Genomic DNA, 18,583 nt, shown 5'->3' on the forward strand with positions numbered 1-18,583 from the left:
CCCAGGACCCATGAAAGCCAGATGCATAAAGTGCATGCATCTGGAGTTTGTTTATAGTGGCTGTAGGCCCTGGTGCACCCATTCTCTCTCTGCCTCTCAGATAAATAAAAATAAAATAAGAAAATTTCTTTTGGTTTTCCGAGGTAGGGTTTCACTCTAGTCCAGGCTGACCTGGAATTCACTATGTAGTCTCAGGGTGGCCTTGAACTCACGGTGATCCTCCTACCTCTGCCTCCCGAGTGCTGGGATTAAAGGCATGTACCACCCACCATACCTGGCTCTCAAAAATATTAAAAAAACAACAAAAATAAAAAAGGAATAGGGCTGGATATAAGGCTTAGTGGTTAAGTCACTTGCCTGCGAAGGCTAATGACCCCAGTTCAGTTCCCCAGTGTCCATGCAAAGCTGGATGTACAAAGTGGTGCATGCATCTGGAATTGGATTGCAGTGGCTGGACACCCTGGTGTGCCCATTGTCCCTGTCTGTCTCTCTCTGCTGCAAATAAATAAACTTAAAAAAGAATTAAAAAAAAAAACTTAACAAAGGAGGCAAAAGATCTTATACTACTAGCTATATAAAAGTGATGAAAGAAATAACACAAGATAACCTGCTTTTGAATTGGAAGAATTAATATTCTTAAAACATCCATAATACCTAAAGTGGTCTATAGATTGACTTCAATCAAAATTCCAGTGGCATTTTTCACAGAACTCATAAACCCTAAAATTCATGAAATCACAAGGACACTGAGACCACTGAAAGTAGTCTGCAAGAAGAGCCAAGCTGCAGTCTGTCACAGAGCGGTTGCCATCAAAACAGCGATGTGCTGGCATAAAAACAAACGCATGGATCAGTAGAGTAGAACACAGGACTGCGCCAGCTACTTTCTCACTGCTGTGAACAAAGGCTTGACAAGTAGCAACTTAGGGGAGGAAAAAGGTTTAATTTGGCTTATGGCTTTGAGGGGAAGTTTCATGGCAGAGACAAGCTTGTGTCACACTGTAGCACAGTCAGGAAACAGCAAAAGCAAATGGGTTTGGGCTACAAAGCCTTAAGACTCACCCTCAGTGATCCATTCCTCCAGCAAGGTCCCATGTCCTAAAGGTTCCACAACCTTTTCAAACTGTGCACTTTGCTGGGGACCAATTATTTAAACACATGAGCCTGTGGGGGATATTTCACATTAAAACACAAGGACTCAGAAATAAACCTATGCATTTTTAGTTAGCTTATCTTTGACAAAGGTGCTGAGAACATGCAAAGGGGTCAGAATGTTCTCACCAGAAATTGGTTGAGGAAACTGGGTATCCACATGCAAAACAAAATTGGACTTAAAAAAATATGTTTTTAAAAGCCAGGTGTGGTGGTGCATGCCTTTAATCCCAGCACATGGGAGGCAGAGGTAGGAGGATCACCATGAGTTTGAAGCCACCCTGAGACTACATATTGAATTCCAGGTCAGCCTGGACTAGGCTAGACCCTACCTCGAAAAACAAATCAAAACAAATTATTTTTCTTAATTCATTTGAGAGAGAGAAAGAGGGAGAGAGACAGAGAATGAGAGTTCCAGGGCATCCAGCCACTGCAGACAAACTCCAGACATTTGTACCATCTTATGCATCTGGCTTAAATGGGTCCTGGGGAATCAGACCTGGGTCCTTTCACTTTGTAGGCAAGTGCCTTAACCACTAAGCTATCTCTCCAGCCCACTTTTTTTTTTTTTTTTAAAATCCAAGATCATATTATAAAAGTCAACCCACAGTGGATTCAAGACTAAAATGTGGGACTGGGAAGATGGCTCAGCCATTAGAGTGCTTGCTTGCAAAGCCCTCCAGTCTGGTCTCAATTCCCATTACAAGTATAGTCAGCAAAAGCACAAGCAGTCAAATTATGCTACATTGAATTAAAAACCTCCTGAGCAGCAAAGGAAACAACAGTAAAGAAGCAACCCTAGAGTGGAGAAACATTTGTAAACCATATATCTAATAAGGGTTAGTATCTAAAATAAATAACATCTACAGTGTATGTCAACTAACTTTAAAAGCAAGAAAATAAATCTCATTTTTAAAACGAGAAAATTACCCAAATTGACATCCTTAGAAGAGGACTACAAGTGCCCAACAGCTATATGAAAAAGGCTTACCATAGCTAATCATCAGAGAGCATCACATGAGAACTACAGTACCAAGTGAGAGCTGGAGAGATGGCTGAGCAGTGAGGGCATTTGCCCACAAAGCCAAAGGATCCTGGTTCAACTCTCCCACGTAAGCCAGATGTACAAGGGGGCACATGCATCTGGAGTTTGTTTGCAGTGGCTGGAGGCCCTGGCATGCCCATTCTCTCTCTCTCTTTCTCTCTGCCTCTTTCTCTCAAATAAATAAATAAATAAATAATGTTTTTTAAAAAATGAGATGCCAACTCATACAAGTCAAGGTAGCAGTTAAAAGATCTATGTTGGGGGCTAGGAAAATGGCTTAGTGGGTAAGAGTGCTTGATTCACAAACATGAGGGCTGAGATTGCTTGAATTTGATCCCTAGAACCCATGTGAAAAATTGAGTATCACCACCTATGTTAGTGTGTCTGAAAAAAACACCAGGTCCAAATGAGGTGAGAGATTCGACCTCAAGGAAATAAAGTGGAAGAGTGATAGAGGAAGACACTCAACATTCTCCTCTGTCCTCTAACACATGCCCATGGGGTCTGTGCATCTGTACATACATATACATACACTCTACATATGCACAAAGATAAATGTTGGCAAAGATGTAGATAAAAGGGATCCACTGTATGGTGTTGTGTACGATAATACTAAACAGCCCACCAAAACAGTTGTGGAGGCTCTTTCAAAAATTAAAAATGGAGGCCGGGGCTGGACAGATGGCTTAACGATTAGGCCTACAAAGCCTAACAACCCAGGTTTGATTCCCTAGTGCCCACGTAAGCCTGATGCATTAAAGTGGCACATGCATCCGAAGTTTGTTTGCAGCATTCCATTCTCTCCCTCTCTCTGTGCTTGCAAATAAATAAAATATTTTAAAAAAATTAAAAGTAGAATTACTATATGACCCAGTAACCCACTTGTGAGGAAATTAAATCACTTTCCAAAGAGATATCCATACTTATGTTCATTACAGTGTATTTACAATATCCAAGATACAGAATCAATGTGTCCGACAACAGGTGATAGATGGAGACATTGTGTTATACACACAGTGGAATATGGGTCAGTCTTTTTTTTAAAAGGAGATCCCACCATTTGCGACATGAATCTAAGAGTGATAATATAAGTAAGAAACCAGATATCTAAAGACAGACACCACATGACCACATTTATATGTGCAATCTAAAGTAGTTGCATTCATAGGAACGGAACAATTGGCCACACTCAGGCTGTAGGGGAGGGGATGAGAGAACAGTGGTCAAAGGATATGAAGTTTAAATTGTACAAGTTTGGAGAGCTAGTGTGCAGCAATGTGATAGTTAACATTGTTTCATGTACATATATATGTATATATATAATTTAGTTTTGTTTATTTGAGAGAGAGATACAGAACTAGGCAGGGAGAGAGAGAGAGATTGAGAGAGAGAGAATGGGTGCACTTGTGCCTCTAGCCACTGCAAAGGAATTCCAGATGCGTGTACCCCCTTGTGCATCTGGCTTACATGGGTCCTGGGGAGTCAAACATGGGTCCTTTGGCTTTGCAGGCAAGTGCCATATCTTAACCACTAAGCCATCTCTCCAGCCCAACATTGTTGTATTTTATACATGAACTTTGCTACAAGGGTAGATTTTAAGTACAAAGAACAAAAAAATCAAGAGGTAACTGTCAAGATAGATGTCAGTTATCTTGATTGTGACAATTTCACAATAACCATATATCACATGTCAATTTAAATATGTACATTTTTGCCAACTGTACCTTGGTAAGTCTAGGAAAAAATGAGGGATAAGCTAAATCTTTTATATTTGATTATCTCTTGCCCTAATATTAATAAAAGTCTTCTGTTATATTTTTAGGACCTGAAATGAGAATGAACATGGACTCATGGTCTGTCTCTTCTTCTACCTCTTATTTATTTATTTTTTTTAACCTCTTATTTTTTTTTTTATTAAACTGGCTGCTCTCTGCTTTTTTTCTCAGCCCTCGCCTCCTGTCTCTAAACATTGTTTTGGTAGTCAATATTATATCTGACAGGCCAGCAACATACACTGCTGTAAAAAAATGAGTCTCCCAAATTAATTTGACTTAGTGTGCATGTATTCCTAAACTTTAGTGGATAATTATCATGTACTGTTGCAGTCAGGTTTGTATTGTTGGGAGAGATCACCCAACCAAGAGAGTTTGTGGAAAGAGAGGAAGCTCCACGATGGCAGGGAAAATGATGGCATGAGCAGGGGGTGTACATCACCCTCTGGCCAACATCAGCTGGACAATAGCAACAGGAGAGTGTGCCAAACATTGGCATGAGGAACCTGGCTATAACACCCATAAGCCCGCTCCCAACAATACACTGCCTCCCGGAGGCACTAATTCCCAAATTTCCATCAGCTGGGAACACAGCATTCAGTTAAGTTTATGGGGGGCACCTGAATCAACCACCACATTCCGCCCCTGGCCCCCATTAACCGATATCCATACATGATGTGAAATACAATGCATTCAGTCCAACTTAAAAGTCTCCATAGTTTTTTTTTTAATTTTTTTTGCTTATTTTTATTCATTTATTTGATAGTGACAGAGAGAGAAAGAGGCAGATAGGGAGAGAAGAGAGAGAATGGGCATGCTAGGACCTCCAGCCACTGCAAACGAACTCCAGATGCATTCACCCCCTTGTGCATCTGGCTAACGTGGGACCTGGGGAACTGAGCCTCGAACCGGGTCCTTAGGCTTCACAGGCAAGCGCTTAACCACTAAGCTATCTCTCCAGCTCAAAAGTCTCCATAGTTTTTATCAATCCCAATGATGTTCAAACATCCCCATAATCCAAGGTCTTTTAACTGAGCCATAATACTAAAAAAAAATCCCCCTAAAACCCATAGTGGCACAGAATAAACATTCACACTGCAAAAGATGGCATTGGGCATAGCAAAGAAATATTCAGCCAATACAAGATTTAAAACAACCAGGGCAAACATCAAACTCTGTAGCTTCAAGTCCAACAACTTAGCCAGTGACAAATCTCCAAGTCCGATATTTCGAACCAGCAACAAGTCTCTGGCATTCCAATTCTGCCCCTCCAGCTAGACTACTCATAGTCCTGGAAAACTTCATCGGTGTCAGCAGCTTTCCTTACAGCCATCTCGTGGTCCTGGCATCTCCAATGGGTCTCTACTGTAAACCATGGTTCATCCTCATGGCCCCATGGGGTCTCCATGCAGGCATCCAGCAAACCTGCTTCGCACTGCCGATGGCCATTTCCAAATCACAAGACTGTGTTGCAAACTCAATAACCTTCTCTTTCTTGCATTTCTGATACTCCACAATACCAGGTAGAGTGCCAATTCGTTAATCCAGGGGGGAATAAAGCAGACTTGGGAAGAACAGGACACACCTTGAGCACTCAGGCCCCTTCAAAAGAGTCTACATTCTTCCTGTTGCCCCAGTACAGGTCAGCTGGCCCAATCTCAAAGGTTGTAATCTCTCAAGCAATTTGTACATGAACAGGCAGCAGTTTAGGCCCAAAGATTTCATTTTTTCTGTGGCATCTCCCTCTGCTCACACCAGTCCATTTCTACACAAAGCTACCCTGTACAGGTCATGAGCATATCAGCAAGCTTCTCACACAAACTGCTAGCCCAGTCCAAGCAAAGCTCTTTCTCACCCTCCTAAGCTAAACCTCACAGTCCATAGTTCTTATTGCATTCAGGTCTTTGAACTCTGACCAGAATAGTTCATCCAACTGTACTTTCAGCACTGCAAGGCATCTCTTAGGCCAAGGTTTCAAATCCTTCCACATTCCTCTTGAAAATCATCTCCGAAAGTCCAAAGCCACACAGTCAGGTGTCCAGCAGCAATCCCACTCCTCAGTACCACTTTATTGTTGTAGTCAGGTTCACATCGCTGGTAGAAATCACCCAACCAAGATCAGCTTGTGGGAAAAAAGAGGTTTATTTTGGCTTACAGTCTCAAGGGGAAGTTCCACGATGGCAGGGGAAAATGATGGCATGAGCAGAGGGTGGACATCACCCCCTGGCCCATATAAGTGGACAACAGGAGCAAGAGAGCGTGCCAAGCACTGGCATGGGGAAACTGGCTGTAATGCCATAAGCCCGCCCCCAACAGTACACTCCCTCCAGGAAGCGTTAATTCCCAAATCTCCATCAGCTGGGAACCTAGCATTCAGGACGCCTGAGTTTGTAGGGGACACGTGAATCAAACCACCACATGTACCAGGTATTATGCAAAGCTCTTATATATTATCCATTTAATTGTCACAACAACCCTGTGAAAATATATATAATGTTTTATAAATGAAAAAAATTGAGCCACAGAGAGAATAGATCTGCCAGGGTATTTTGTCACAGAAAAAACTCCAGATGCATGCACCACTTTCTGCATCTGGCTTTATGTATGTGTTGGGGAATCAAATCTGAACAGGCAGGCTTTTCAGTCAAGTGCCATTAACTCAGAGCCACCTTCCCAGACCTGGTCTAGAATTTGCACACAGGGAATCTTATTCAAGAGGGCAAACTCCCTTTTTTAAAAATATTTATTTATTTGTTTGTTTGTTTGTTTATTTATTTATTAGGTAGAGACAGAAAGAAGCAGACAGAGTGTAAATATAGGCACATTAGGGTATCATGCCATTGCAAACGAACTTGAGATACATGTACCACTTTGTACATTTGGCTTTACCTTGGTACTGGGGAATTGAACCTGGGTCATCAGTCAGACTTTGCAGGCAAGCACCTTTAACCATTAAGCCATCTCTCAGCCCTAAGAGCCTAAACTGTCTCTGCTATATGGCATATATCATAAGGAATTTTAAATCACCAATAAGATGCTTGCTAAAGAAATATGTGCTTTTATAACTTACTAGGTTTCCTTCAGAAATGATACTATTTTGGTGAAATTCCTTACTAGCCTTTATAATGTGCTAGTTTTATTCATTTAATTTTGATCATGTTTTCTCTTCTAAATTAAAACATCATAATAAAGAGCTATACTGCTCTTGTTACCAGAAACACTTTAAAGTGTAAAGTATGGTTTCTCTTTGCCAGGAAAAAAGAAAAAAAAAAAAAGATTGTAATAGAGGGCTGTAAAGTTTACACGCTATGAATAAACTTAAGACATTCAACCAACAAAAACCAGAAATATAAAAGCCAAAATTGGAAGCAACTGAAGAAAAGGGAAGGAGATTGACATCAGATTTTCTGAAGATTTGTGTCAAGGAAAACTTTATTCTCTAAGAAGTACATAATCTGGACTTGCTTGCAAAGCTGAAGGACCCAGGCTCGATTCCTTAGTACCTACATAGAGCCATATACACAACATGGTACATACATCTGGAGTTCATTTGCAGTGGCTAGAAGCCGTGACATGCCCACTCATATTTTCCCTCCCTCCCTCCCCCTCCCTCCCTCCCTCCCTCCCTCCCTCCCTCCCTCCTCCCTCCCTCTCTCTCTCTCTCTCTCTCTCTCTCTGTCCTTGCAAATAAATAACTAAAAATCACAGAAAGAAGAGCTGGCCGTGGTGGCTCACGCCTTTAATCTCAGCACTTGGGAGGCAGAGGTAGTAGGATTGCTGTGAGTTTGAGGCCACCCTCAGACTACATAGTGGATTCCAGGTCAGCCCAGGCTAGAGTGAGACCTTATCTCAAAAAACAAAACAAAACATTACAGAAGTACATGATCTGGAGGAGAAGCCCCAGTGACTCTTCAGAGTGAGTCAATTCTCTTATGCTTACGCATAATTCAGCATCACTGTCTGTAGCACAGAAAGGCCACGTGCCGCACTGGTAGGGCTTGCTGGGAGAATACTGTATGGGTGTCTGGGGAAGAGGGGGAGTCCATAATGGTTTGAAGAACACTAGCATGGGAAATGTTTCTGGTGTGCCGTATCCACTGATAACACCACTGGCCTTTGTACTTTGCTTCAGGGAGTGTGACGTGGAGCACAGCATGGATTACAAGTGCCCTGAGAAAAACAGATACGATAACCTAAAAGTTCTTGCATGAATGAGTAGATTATCAGAGCCTACTGTATTGTTAGTAAATAGTTGCTTCTTGATTTTGTGAGATTGAGTTCCATATCCTAAAGTAGAAAGGGTACCTATATTAATACTGAATACTTAGATCCCATCTGCTTATGTTCTTTGATAATTGTCATGTGATTATCATTCATTTTGTTTTTGTGGATTGTTCTTTAATTTTTTTATTTTAAGATTATTTTTGTTTACTTTTATTTATGTATTTGAGTGCAACAGACAAGAGAAAGAGGCAAATAGATAGAGAATGGGCGCGCCAGCCACTGCAAACAAACTCTAGATGTGTGCGCCCCCTTGTGCATCTAGCTAATGTGGGTCCTCGGGAATCAAACCTTGAACTAGGGTTCTTAGGCTTCACAGGCAAGCGCTTAGCCTCTAAGCCATCTCTCCAGCCCCTGTTCTTTAATTTTTATATTTGGGGTTTTGGCTTTAAGACAACATCTCATGTATCACAGGCTGGCCTCAAACTTATTTTGTAGCTAAGGATGACCATGAACTTCTAATCCTCCTGTCTCCATCTCCCAAGTGCTGGGATTACAGGTGTGGATGGCCATGCCTGGTTTATGTGGTCCTCAGAATCCAGCCCATGGCTTCCTGACGGCTAGGCACGCACTCTGCTAGTGAACTACATCCCCAGTCTCGTGTGTGTGTGTGTGTGTGTGTGTGTGTGTGTGTGTGTGTGTGTGTTGTGTTCTTAAAAATGAAATGAAACCTGGGCTATGGAGATGGCTCCGTGGTTAAAGGCACTTGCTTATAAAGCCTTCCAGATCAGGTTCAATTCCTCAGTACCCATGTAAAGCCAGTTGCACAGAGTGACACGTATGTCTGGGGTTCATTTGCAGTAGCAAGAGGTCCTTGCATGCCCATTCATTCATATTCTCTCCCTCTCTGTGTCTTTCTCTGTCTCCTTGCAAATAATAAGCATTCAGATCTTTTATCAAAAGCATCAGACAGGCCTGGCAGATGGTTCTGTGGATAACATTCTTGCCATGCAGTGATGAGTACCTCAACCCAGATCCCCAAACTCATGCATAATATGAATGCTATAGCAGTCATCGGTAATCCCAGCACCCCTGCTACAGGAAGGTAGGTAGAGACAAGAAATCTGGCACACGTGCCTGTATCACACACGTGAACATGCATATATACACTCCAAGAAGGCTCAAACAATAACCCTCTAATTTCCAGCAATTTTGTTTTGTGTTCTTGGTTCTTTCAGTGCTAACCTGTCAATATTGTGCTGTCGAGAAAGCACAGACATAGCAGTGACTGCACAAAAAAATGCTGGAAATTTGTCTTTCATTTACTACTACTACTTCTTTTTTTTTTTTTGGTTTTTCAAGGTAGGGTCTCACTCTGGCTCAGGCTGACCTGGAATTCACTCTGTAGTCTCAGGGTGGCCTCAAACTCACGGCGATCCTCCTACCTCTGCCTCCCGAGTGCTGGGATTAAAGGCATGTGCCACCACGCCCAGCTCATTTACTTCTAAGTGTGCAGCAAATTTTAATGAACATCACCAGTTTCAGTGAACTATCCCTGAAAATAGTTTCAATTTGGAGAAATAAATTTATGCAGTATTGCTGGGCGTGGTGACACATGCCTTTATTCCCAGCACTCAGGAGGCAGAGGTAGGATCGCTGTGAGTTCGAGGCCACTACATAGTGAATTTCAAGTCATCCTGGGCTAGAGTAAGAGCCTACCTCAAAAAAAAAAAAAAAATTACTCAATGCCAATTTACTTAAGAAGTTAGGTGAGCCAGGCGTGGTGGCACATGCCTTTAATCCCAGCACTTGGGGGGCATAAGTAAGAGGATTGCCATGAGTTAAAGGCAACCCTGAGACTACTTAGTGAATTCCAGGTCAGGTCAGCCTGAGCTAGAGTGAGACCCTACCTAGAAGTTAGGTGAGCAATTCATTCAGTACCATTTTGTACCAAGAAAACAAGGCCGTGTTCTTAAAATTTCACACTTTTGGTTGCCAGGTGTAGTGGCTTTAATACCAGCACTCAGGAAGCAAAGATAGAAGGATCACTGTGAGTTCAAGGCCAGCCTGGGACTACAGAGTGAGTTGCAGGTCAGCCTGAGCTAGAGTAAGACCCGATCTCGATCTCAAAAAAAACCATAAAACAAACAAACAAACAAAAAAGATTTTATACACTTAAGTCTGAAGGTAGCACCAAAAGTAGAGTTACAGGATTATTTAGATAAAGCATTGTTGAGGTAAGCTATGGCAGGATCTTACACTGATCAAAATTTCCAAATTCTGATGTAGTTACACTTCAAAAAGTAAAATGATGTTAACTGTCTTTTGGAAGTTGTTATAATTAGGCTTGATATTTTGTTTCAAAGCTATAGATATCCCATAGTCAGGTGCTGTGGTGCATGCCTGTAACCCCAGCCCTCAGGAGGCCGAGGCAACAGGCTAGTTAAGACCAGGTTGGGTTACATAGTGAGTTTCAGTCCAACCTGAGCTACGTAGCAAGACCCTGTTTTGGGGAGGGGAACACAAATAAAAAAGACAGCTGTAGGCATGCAAGCATCCCAAAAGTAATTGTCATTAAAAATTATTATACAACTGTTCACAAACAATAGTATGATTAATACCTTTAGTAAGGCATTACCTTATGTTCTTATCTACTAAGGCCAGATTCATTCTGTTTTTAAAGAAGCATGTGTGCAATGTTCCTAAGACGTGGTACTAAAAGTTTTATTTATTTTTTATTTTGTTTTTTCTGAGGTAGGGTCTTGCTGTAGTCCAGGCTGCCCTGAAATTAGTCTCAGGGTGGCCTCAAACGTTCAGTGATACTCCTACCTCTGCCTCCCGAGTGCTGCAGTTAAAGGCTGCGCCACCACATCCAGCTAAAATTTTTATTTTGTTTCCATTAAAAATAGTTAATAGAAGCTGGTGGTGCAGGTCTCTAATCCCAGCACTTGGGAGGCAGAGGCAGGAGGATCACTATGAGTTCGTGGCCACCCTGAGGCTACATAGTGAATTCCAGGTCAGCCTGGGCCAGAGTGAGACCCTACCTCGAAAAATAAAACAAAATTAAAGATGCATGGGCCAGTTTTGGGCTTCAACATCTATTTTTGAGTATCTATCAAATTTCTAGTCTTCTCGTATTAAAATGTCAAGGAGAGGAGACTGGAGAATTGAATTGAGTCTTGAAGAACAAGGTGTTGTCTGTTCCGGAGAAGCAGTGCAGAAAGCCCCAGGTCCAGTCACTCCCCCGCGGTGTGCACACACTGAGACGGAAGCCCAGTGTGTCACGTGTTGAGTGTGGGTATCTTATGAAAGGTATCATATAATTCAAACCCTTTCCACCATCTTTCTAAATGGTATTCGAATTGTGGCTATCAGAGTTTTGTGATTTACTTCATATGACTAGCTTCTTAACACCCATGAGTGAGAAGAATGAAATCATGATTCTCCCTATTAACTGGAGGCATAGGCCAGGTGTGGTGCTACACAGCTATAATCCTAGCACTTGGGGTCTGGAGCCAGTTCATTACATACAGAGAATCTGTCTCAATAAAGCACCCCCTTATACACACAGAGAGACACACACACAGATCACATCCAAAATTCCCTCTAGAAAGAAAATCCAGTGTTTTAATTCTCTTATCCAGTCTGGAATTCAAAATTAGGCTGATCTTTTGTTCTGCCCACAAAGATCTACTTGAAAAAATACCATCTGATCTTTAAAAAAATATAATTATATGCTGGGTATGGTGGTGCACACCTTTAATCCCAGCACTCAGGAGGCAGAGGTAAGAGGATCACAATGAGTTTGAGACCACCCTGAGACTACATAGTGAATTCCAGGTCAGTCTCGGCTAGAGTGAAACCCTACCACAAAAAAGCAAAACAAGAAAAACAAATAATTTACAAGCAAAGAGAGAGAATGGGTGCAGTAGGGCATCTTGCCACTGCAAATGAACTCCAGATACATGTACCTCTTTGTGCATCTGGCTTTATTAGAACTGCAGAATTGAACCTGGGCCATCAGGCTTTGCTTTAACCACTGAGCCATCTCTGCAGCCCCCATCCCACCTGATCTTTTACAGTCTCAGAATTGGGTATCAGAGTGCTATATTTTAAGTTTAATTTTTGTTGAAATATTACAAATAAAAAATATGTGTCACAGGAGAGTTGTAAGTTCAAGAGTAGCCTGGGGGTACATAGAACTTAAGTCTCAACAGTTTGGGAGGTGGTTAATGTTAAGTGAACCTGTACATTTTCTTAAACCACTAGGTTATTAACTGTTATTAATTGCTTAATTTAATCATAAGTAAGTATGTAGTATGTTAATTTATATTCATGAAATACAGCAAAGATGAGAATTTCAGCCCTAAAACATTTACATTGAAAGTGTCAAACAAATAAAAAATTTAAAGTACTTTAAAAAGGGGCTTGGGACAAACAGCTTAGTGGTTAAGGCACTTGCCTGCAAAGTCAAAGGACCCAGGCTCAATTCCCAAGGACCCACGTAAGCCAGATGTACAAGGTGGCACATGTGTCTGGAGTTCATTTGCAGTGGCTGGAGGCCCTGGCATGCCCATTCTCTTATCTCTCTGCAGTTCTTTCTCTGTCTCTTGCTCGCGCTCTTTCTCTCTCTCCAATAAGTAAACAAAAATAAAAAATAAATTTTGAAAGTGTCAAACATTTGAATATAAGGAATATTTGTTGGGCAGATATTATTTACTATAATTGAGTCTCCCAACAACTTTGATATTTCTAGAACTGATTTTGACTGAAGAGTATGGCTCTTGACTGCTCTGGCCTTTTTGTTTCTTGCTAATGATTGCCCACTGCTATTTTTTTGTTTGTTTGCTCTTTTGGTTTTTCAAGGTATGGTCTCGCTATAGCCCAGGCTGAGCTGGAATTCTCTGTGTAGTTTCAGGGTGGCCTCAAACTCATGGTGATCCTTCTACCTCTGCCTCCCAAGTGCTGGGATTAGTGACATACACCATCACCCCTGGCCTGTTTGTTTTTCTGAGGTAGGGTCTCACTCTATCCCAGGTTGACCTGGAACTCACTCTGTATCAAGCTGTCCTCGAATTCACAGAAATCTTTCTACTTCTGCCTTTGAATGGTAGGATTCAAGGCATGTGCCACCATGTCTGGTATGCCCACTGCTAGTTTTAAAGGTAAAATTTTTATATCTAGGTTTTTTTATTTGCAGGGTTTTTGTATGTATGTTTCAACTTAGGTGAAACAGATGAATTTGATTATAGTTGCTTTCATTGTTACTGCTTTTCTTTCATCATAACAACTTAATGTAGTTTCTGAAAAGATTGGCATGAATTCCTGAGACAAAGGGATGTGGGGATTGTTTCCCTTTGGAAATGTGACTGCATCGTTTTGTGGTGGTTTGCCTCCGCTCCCCAGATTTTGAGAAGTGAAACAATTAGGTCTTCCTAAAGCTGAAGGCATTTGGAAATGTTTTCATCATGTTCTTTGAAGTGGAAGGAGTGTATTTTGGGTGGACTGTAGTATAGAAATTAGATGTTTTTATGATAAAGTAAGTAGAGCTTACAATACAAAAGAATGAAATCTACATGAAAATATTTGTAGGGAAAAAGCATTCACCATCACCTTGTGGTTTGTTTTGCTCTAGGAAAACACCACCAGCCCAGTGACACACAGAATGAGATTGCATCAGACAAAGCAAAAATATCAGCTGTCCATGAGCACGACCACAGCCACGACCACAGCCACGACCACACGCAGCTGCATGCCTACATCGGTGTGTCCCTTGTACTGGGCTTCGTTTTCATGTTGCTAGTGGACCAGATTGGCAGCTCCCATGTGCATTCCACTGATGGTGAGTGGCTCCCAGGCTTTTTTGGGCCAGGCCATGTGGGAAATGTACGAAGGACAGAATGACTCTGCCTGTATCAAGTGCTGAACTGGAAGTCTTCTTCGGGTGCTGTGGGACTTTTTTCCAGTTGGGGGAGCTAGTGAGTTGTGACTGTGTCACAAGGAAATGCTTACTGCTCTATGACCCTGCTGGACTAAGGGCTGTCACATCTGGTTGAGAGTCTAGAGCAAAAGTTCCTAATTAACCTGTTCATGCTGTGGAGTCTTGGGCAGGCTGAAGCCGGTGGATCATTTATTGGCATATTGGTTTTTAGATGTATAACACATAGGATGGCATAGAAAGTCAATTGTGTTGAAATAGAGCTGCTAATACTTTATTTTATTTTTTTCCTCAATTTTTATTAACATTTTCCATGATTATAAAAAAAATCTCATGGTAATACCCCCCCACTTTCCCCTTTGAAATTCCATTCTCCATCATATCCCCTCCCCATCTCAATCAGTCTCTCTTATTTTTTTAAAATTTTTATTTATTTATTTATTTGAGAGCGACAGACACAGACAGAAAGACAGATAGAGGGAGAGAGAGAATGGACGCGCCAGGGCTTCCAGCCTCTGCAAACGAACTCCAGACGCGTGCGCCCCCTTGTGCATCTGGCTAATGTGGGACCTGGGGAACCGAGCCTCGAACCGGGGTCCTTAGGCTTCACAGGCAAGCGCTTAACCGCTAAGCCATCTCTCCAGCCCAGTCTCTCTTATTTTGATGTCATGATCCTTTCCTCCTCTTTGCTAATACTTTAGAACAAATTTGTAATATAGTAATGCATAGTTCTTTATCAGTACATTACACAATGAGGAAATACATTTAAGTTGTAAGCAAGTTAGTTGAACCTTGTTTATTAGGACATTAGTATGATAGCTATTGTTGCTTAGCTTAAGAACTTTAAATTGTGGGCTGGAGAGATGGTTTAGTGGTTAAGGTGCTTGCCTGCAAAGTCAAAGAACTCCAATTTGATTCTCCAGGACCCACTTAAGCCAGATGCACAAGGTGACACATGTGTCTAGAGTTCATTTGTGGTGGCTAGAGGCTCTAGTGTGCCCATTCTGTGTGTGTGTGTGTGTCTCTCTCTCTCTCTCTCTCTCAAATAAATAAAGACAAAATAACTAAATTGTGATGTGACAAGGCATTGTGCTTGTCAGTTTGAACATCCATTTGATTTTGGGTCTTACTGGTACAAAAAAGTTCTGGTTCACAAAGCTGTTATCTTATAATGTGCTTAAACTCATTCTTTATTGAGAAAGATATACTTCTCCCAAGGACTAAAATTCATCCAGAATTTAAATTTAATTCTACTCACTGTAACTTTAAAAAACTATATATATATAATTTATTTGCAAGCATAGAGAAAGAGCCAGACACACAGAAAAAGAATGGGTACACCAGGGCTTTTAGCTGCTGCAAATGAACTCCAGAAGTATGCACCTCTTGTGCATGTGGCTTTATGTGGGTACTGGAGAGTTGAACCTGAGTCCTTTGGCTTTGTAGGCAGGTGCCTTAAACCCTAAGCCATCTGTCCAGCCCCTCACTTTTAAAAAAAATATATTTTATTATTTATTTGATGTGGGGAGAGGCAGATAGAGAGATAGAGAATGGGTGCACCAGGGCCTCCAGCCACTGCAAACGAATTCCAAATGTGTGCGCCCCTTTGTGCATCTGGCTTACGAGGGTCCTGTGGAATCAAACTGGGGTCCTTAGGTTTCGCAGGCAAATTGCCTTAACTGTTAAGCAATTTCCTCAGCCCCACTTAACTTTTTATGTTAAGATTGCACAACATCTGAGGTCTATCCCGATGGGGCTTTTCCAGTAGCCACGTGTCATTGGAAACGCCTCATACAGTAACTCTGTGGCTTTCCTTAACTAACAGGACTTCCACAAGCCTGTGTGAAGGAACTGCAAAACAATTAATAAAGTATTACTTGCTGATCTTCCTTTTTATCCATAGGTATTGACATATCTCAAAGAATTGTAGTTTTCCTGGGTGTGATAGCTTAGGAATGAATGAACCTGAACATGTTTATATTAAGAATGTAGGGTGTCAGCCGTTGAAGCAGACAGATTAACTATCCTACATTGTACCCTGAAGTAAATTGCTTCTAGGAATTAGATGTCAGAGATCTCAGAAACTTTGTCATTCAACCAGAGAGAGATTCAGGAAATTATGGTGTATGTCCAATTAATTGCTCAACTGGATCAGTTTTTGCAAGAACTAAGCTTTAGCAGAACTAAGGTGACCATGATGAACAATGAAGGAAGCACATGGGAAATCTCTTAAATAAAAGTTTATTGGCTTTTCACATATTTACAGTTTGTGAAATCAGCATATATTCCTGGCTCAGTTTTGCTAGTGTTTTCTGTGGAAAGAAAGAATAAAAGTTAAATTTAGCTATTAAAAAAAGAAAAGATTGCACAATGTTAGCCAGGCATGGTGGCACATGCCTTTAATCTGGACAGCACTTGGGAGGCAGAGGTAGGAGGATCGCCGTGAGTTCGAGGGCACCCTGAGACTACACAGTGAATTCCAGGTCAGCCTGAGCCAGAGTGAGACCCTACCTCAAAAACCAAACCAAAACAAAAAAAATATTGTACAATTTTTTTGTTTTTCTTTTTGGTAGGGTCTTGCCCTAGCCCAGACTGACCTGGAAGTCATTATGTAGTCTCAGGCTGTCCTTGAACTCCTCTTACCTTGGCTTCCCAAGTGCTGAGATTAAAGGAGTGTACAGTCCATGCCTGGCCTAGATTGCTCAAATTTATCTTTGTTTAAGTAAGCATCTTTTTTAAATTTTTCTAAATTTATTTATTTGAGAGCGACAGACACAGAGAGAAAGACAGATAGAGGGAGAGAGAGGGAATGGGCGCGCCAGGGCTTCCAGCCTCTGCAAACGAACTCCAGATGCATGCGCCCCCTTGTGCATCTGGCTAACGTGGGACCTGGGGAACCGAGCCTCGAACCGGGGTCCTTAGGCTTCACAGGCAAGCACTTAACCGCTAAGCCATCTCTCCAGTCCTTAAGTAAGCATCTTTGATGGCTCATATTAAATAAAAAGGGATTCTGATATATATTTTAGCTTTGAAAGAATTTTGTAGAAAAGAAGTGTTAGAACGCAGTATAGATCTCTTGGTACCCAGGGAAAGATCCTATGCCTTCCACTGTTTGGTGGCAGAATGACCAAACTGTAAGGGGCAGTTACTTGATAGTGCCCTAGTTCTGTCATATGTGCATCTGCAGACAGAAAACTTATACTCATGTAGTGAGGCACCAGGTCTCTAGATCTTTAATTTAAACTAGTAGTGAGTAAAACCAGTGATTTCAGGATATCTACAACTAGAATGGAGTATCAAATTGTCTGATTTCTATTTGCAGTAAAGTATAGATAATTTTAGTTTTACTTGTGGTTTATTGTATTCATTCATAAAGAAAATAATAAATTTCAAGTCTGGAGAGATGGATCAGTGGTTAAAGGTACTGGTTTGCAAAGCTTAATGACCTGGGTTTGATTCACTATTACCCATGTAAAGTTAGATACACAAAGTGGTGCATGCATCTGAAATTTGTTTACAGTGACAAGAGCCCCTGGCACACCCATTCTCAGTCATTCTCTCTCTCTCTCTCTCTCCTTACAAATAAATAATAAAAAAAAAATTTAGGGATGGAGGGATGGCTTAGTGGTTAAAGCATTTGCTTTTTTTTGCACTCAGCTGTAAAGCCTATGTACCCAAGTTAGGTTCCCCAGTACTCAGGTAAAGCCAGATGCACGAAGCAGCACGTGTGTCTGGTGTTCATTTGCAGTGGCTAGAGGCCCCATTGTGCCCATTCTTCTCCCCCATCCTGCATCTGCTGCTTATTTATTTTTTAATTTTTGGTTTTTTGAGGTAGGGTCTCCCTGTAGCCCAGGCTGACCTGGAATGTACTGTGTGGTCTCAGGGTGGCCTCAAAGTTATGGCGATTCTCCACACACAGCAAAATATTTTTTTAAAGAAAAAAATACACATATATATCTATATATCTCTATCTATATATTTTTCTTTTTTTTTGGTTAGTTAAAAATACATTTTTAAAAGAAAAAAGAGCTGGGTGTGGTGGTGCATGCCTTTAATCCCAGCACTCACGGGGGGCAGAGGTAGGAGGATGGCCGTGAGTTCGAAGCCACCCTGAGACTACAGAGTGCATTTCAGGTCAGCCTGGGCTACAGGGAGACCCTACCTTGAGAAACAAAACAAAACAAAACAAAACAAAAGAAAAGAAAAGAAAAAAAACAATAAATTTCAATTAAAAGTTAGTCAAGAAGCTGGGGGGCGTGGTGGTGCATGCCTTTGATGACAGTACTCGGGAGGCAGAAGTAGAAGGATCAACATGAGTTCAAGGCCATCCTGAGACTCCCTAGTGAATTGTAGGTCAGTCTGGACTACGGTGAAACCCTATCTTGAAAAAAACTGAATAAAAAAAAAAGCTAGTAAAAATTAAACTGCTTCCCCCCCCCCCAAGTTAAAGCTACT

At 41.4% G+C, this 18,583-nt stretch overlaps 1 protein-coding gene and 1 non-coding gene across 4 annotated transcripts in view; both read left to right on the top strand.

The window, feature by feature from the left end:
• The window catches only part of Slc39a9 (solute carrier family 39 member 9), a 51,979-nt gene that overhangs the window by 17,735 nt on the left and 15,661 nt on the right, over positions 1 to 18,583 (top strand). For all 3 annotated transcript variants that reach the window (XM_004649288.3, XR_006638080.1, XR_006638081.1), the window contains exon 3: positions 13,826 to 14,032. In XM_004649288.3, the coding sequence (XP_004649345.2) occupies positions 13,826 to 14,032 (207 nt within the window). The remainder of the gene's footprint in view (positions 1 to 13,825; positions 14,033 to 18,583) is intronic.
• Positions 15,863 to 15,992, top strand: LOC123462629. The gene has a single exon (XR_006638415.1). It is a non-coding gene; the product is annotated as a small nucleolar RNA SNORA18 (small nucleolar RNA).

This window comes from Jaculus jaculus, chromosome 7 (assembly GCF_020740685.1).
Source record: "Jaculus jaculus isolate mJacJac1 chromosome 7, mJacJac1.mat.Y.cur, whole genome shotgun sequence".
NCBI classification, from domain to species: domain Eukaryota; kingdom Metazoa; phylum Chordata; class Mammalia; order Rodentia; family Dipodidae; genus Jaculus; species Jaculus jaculus.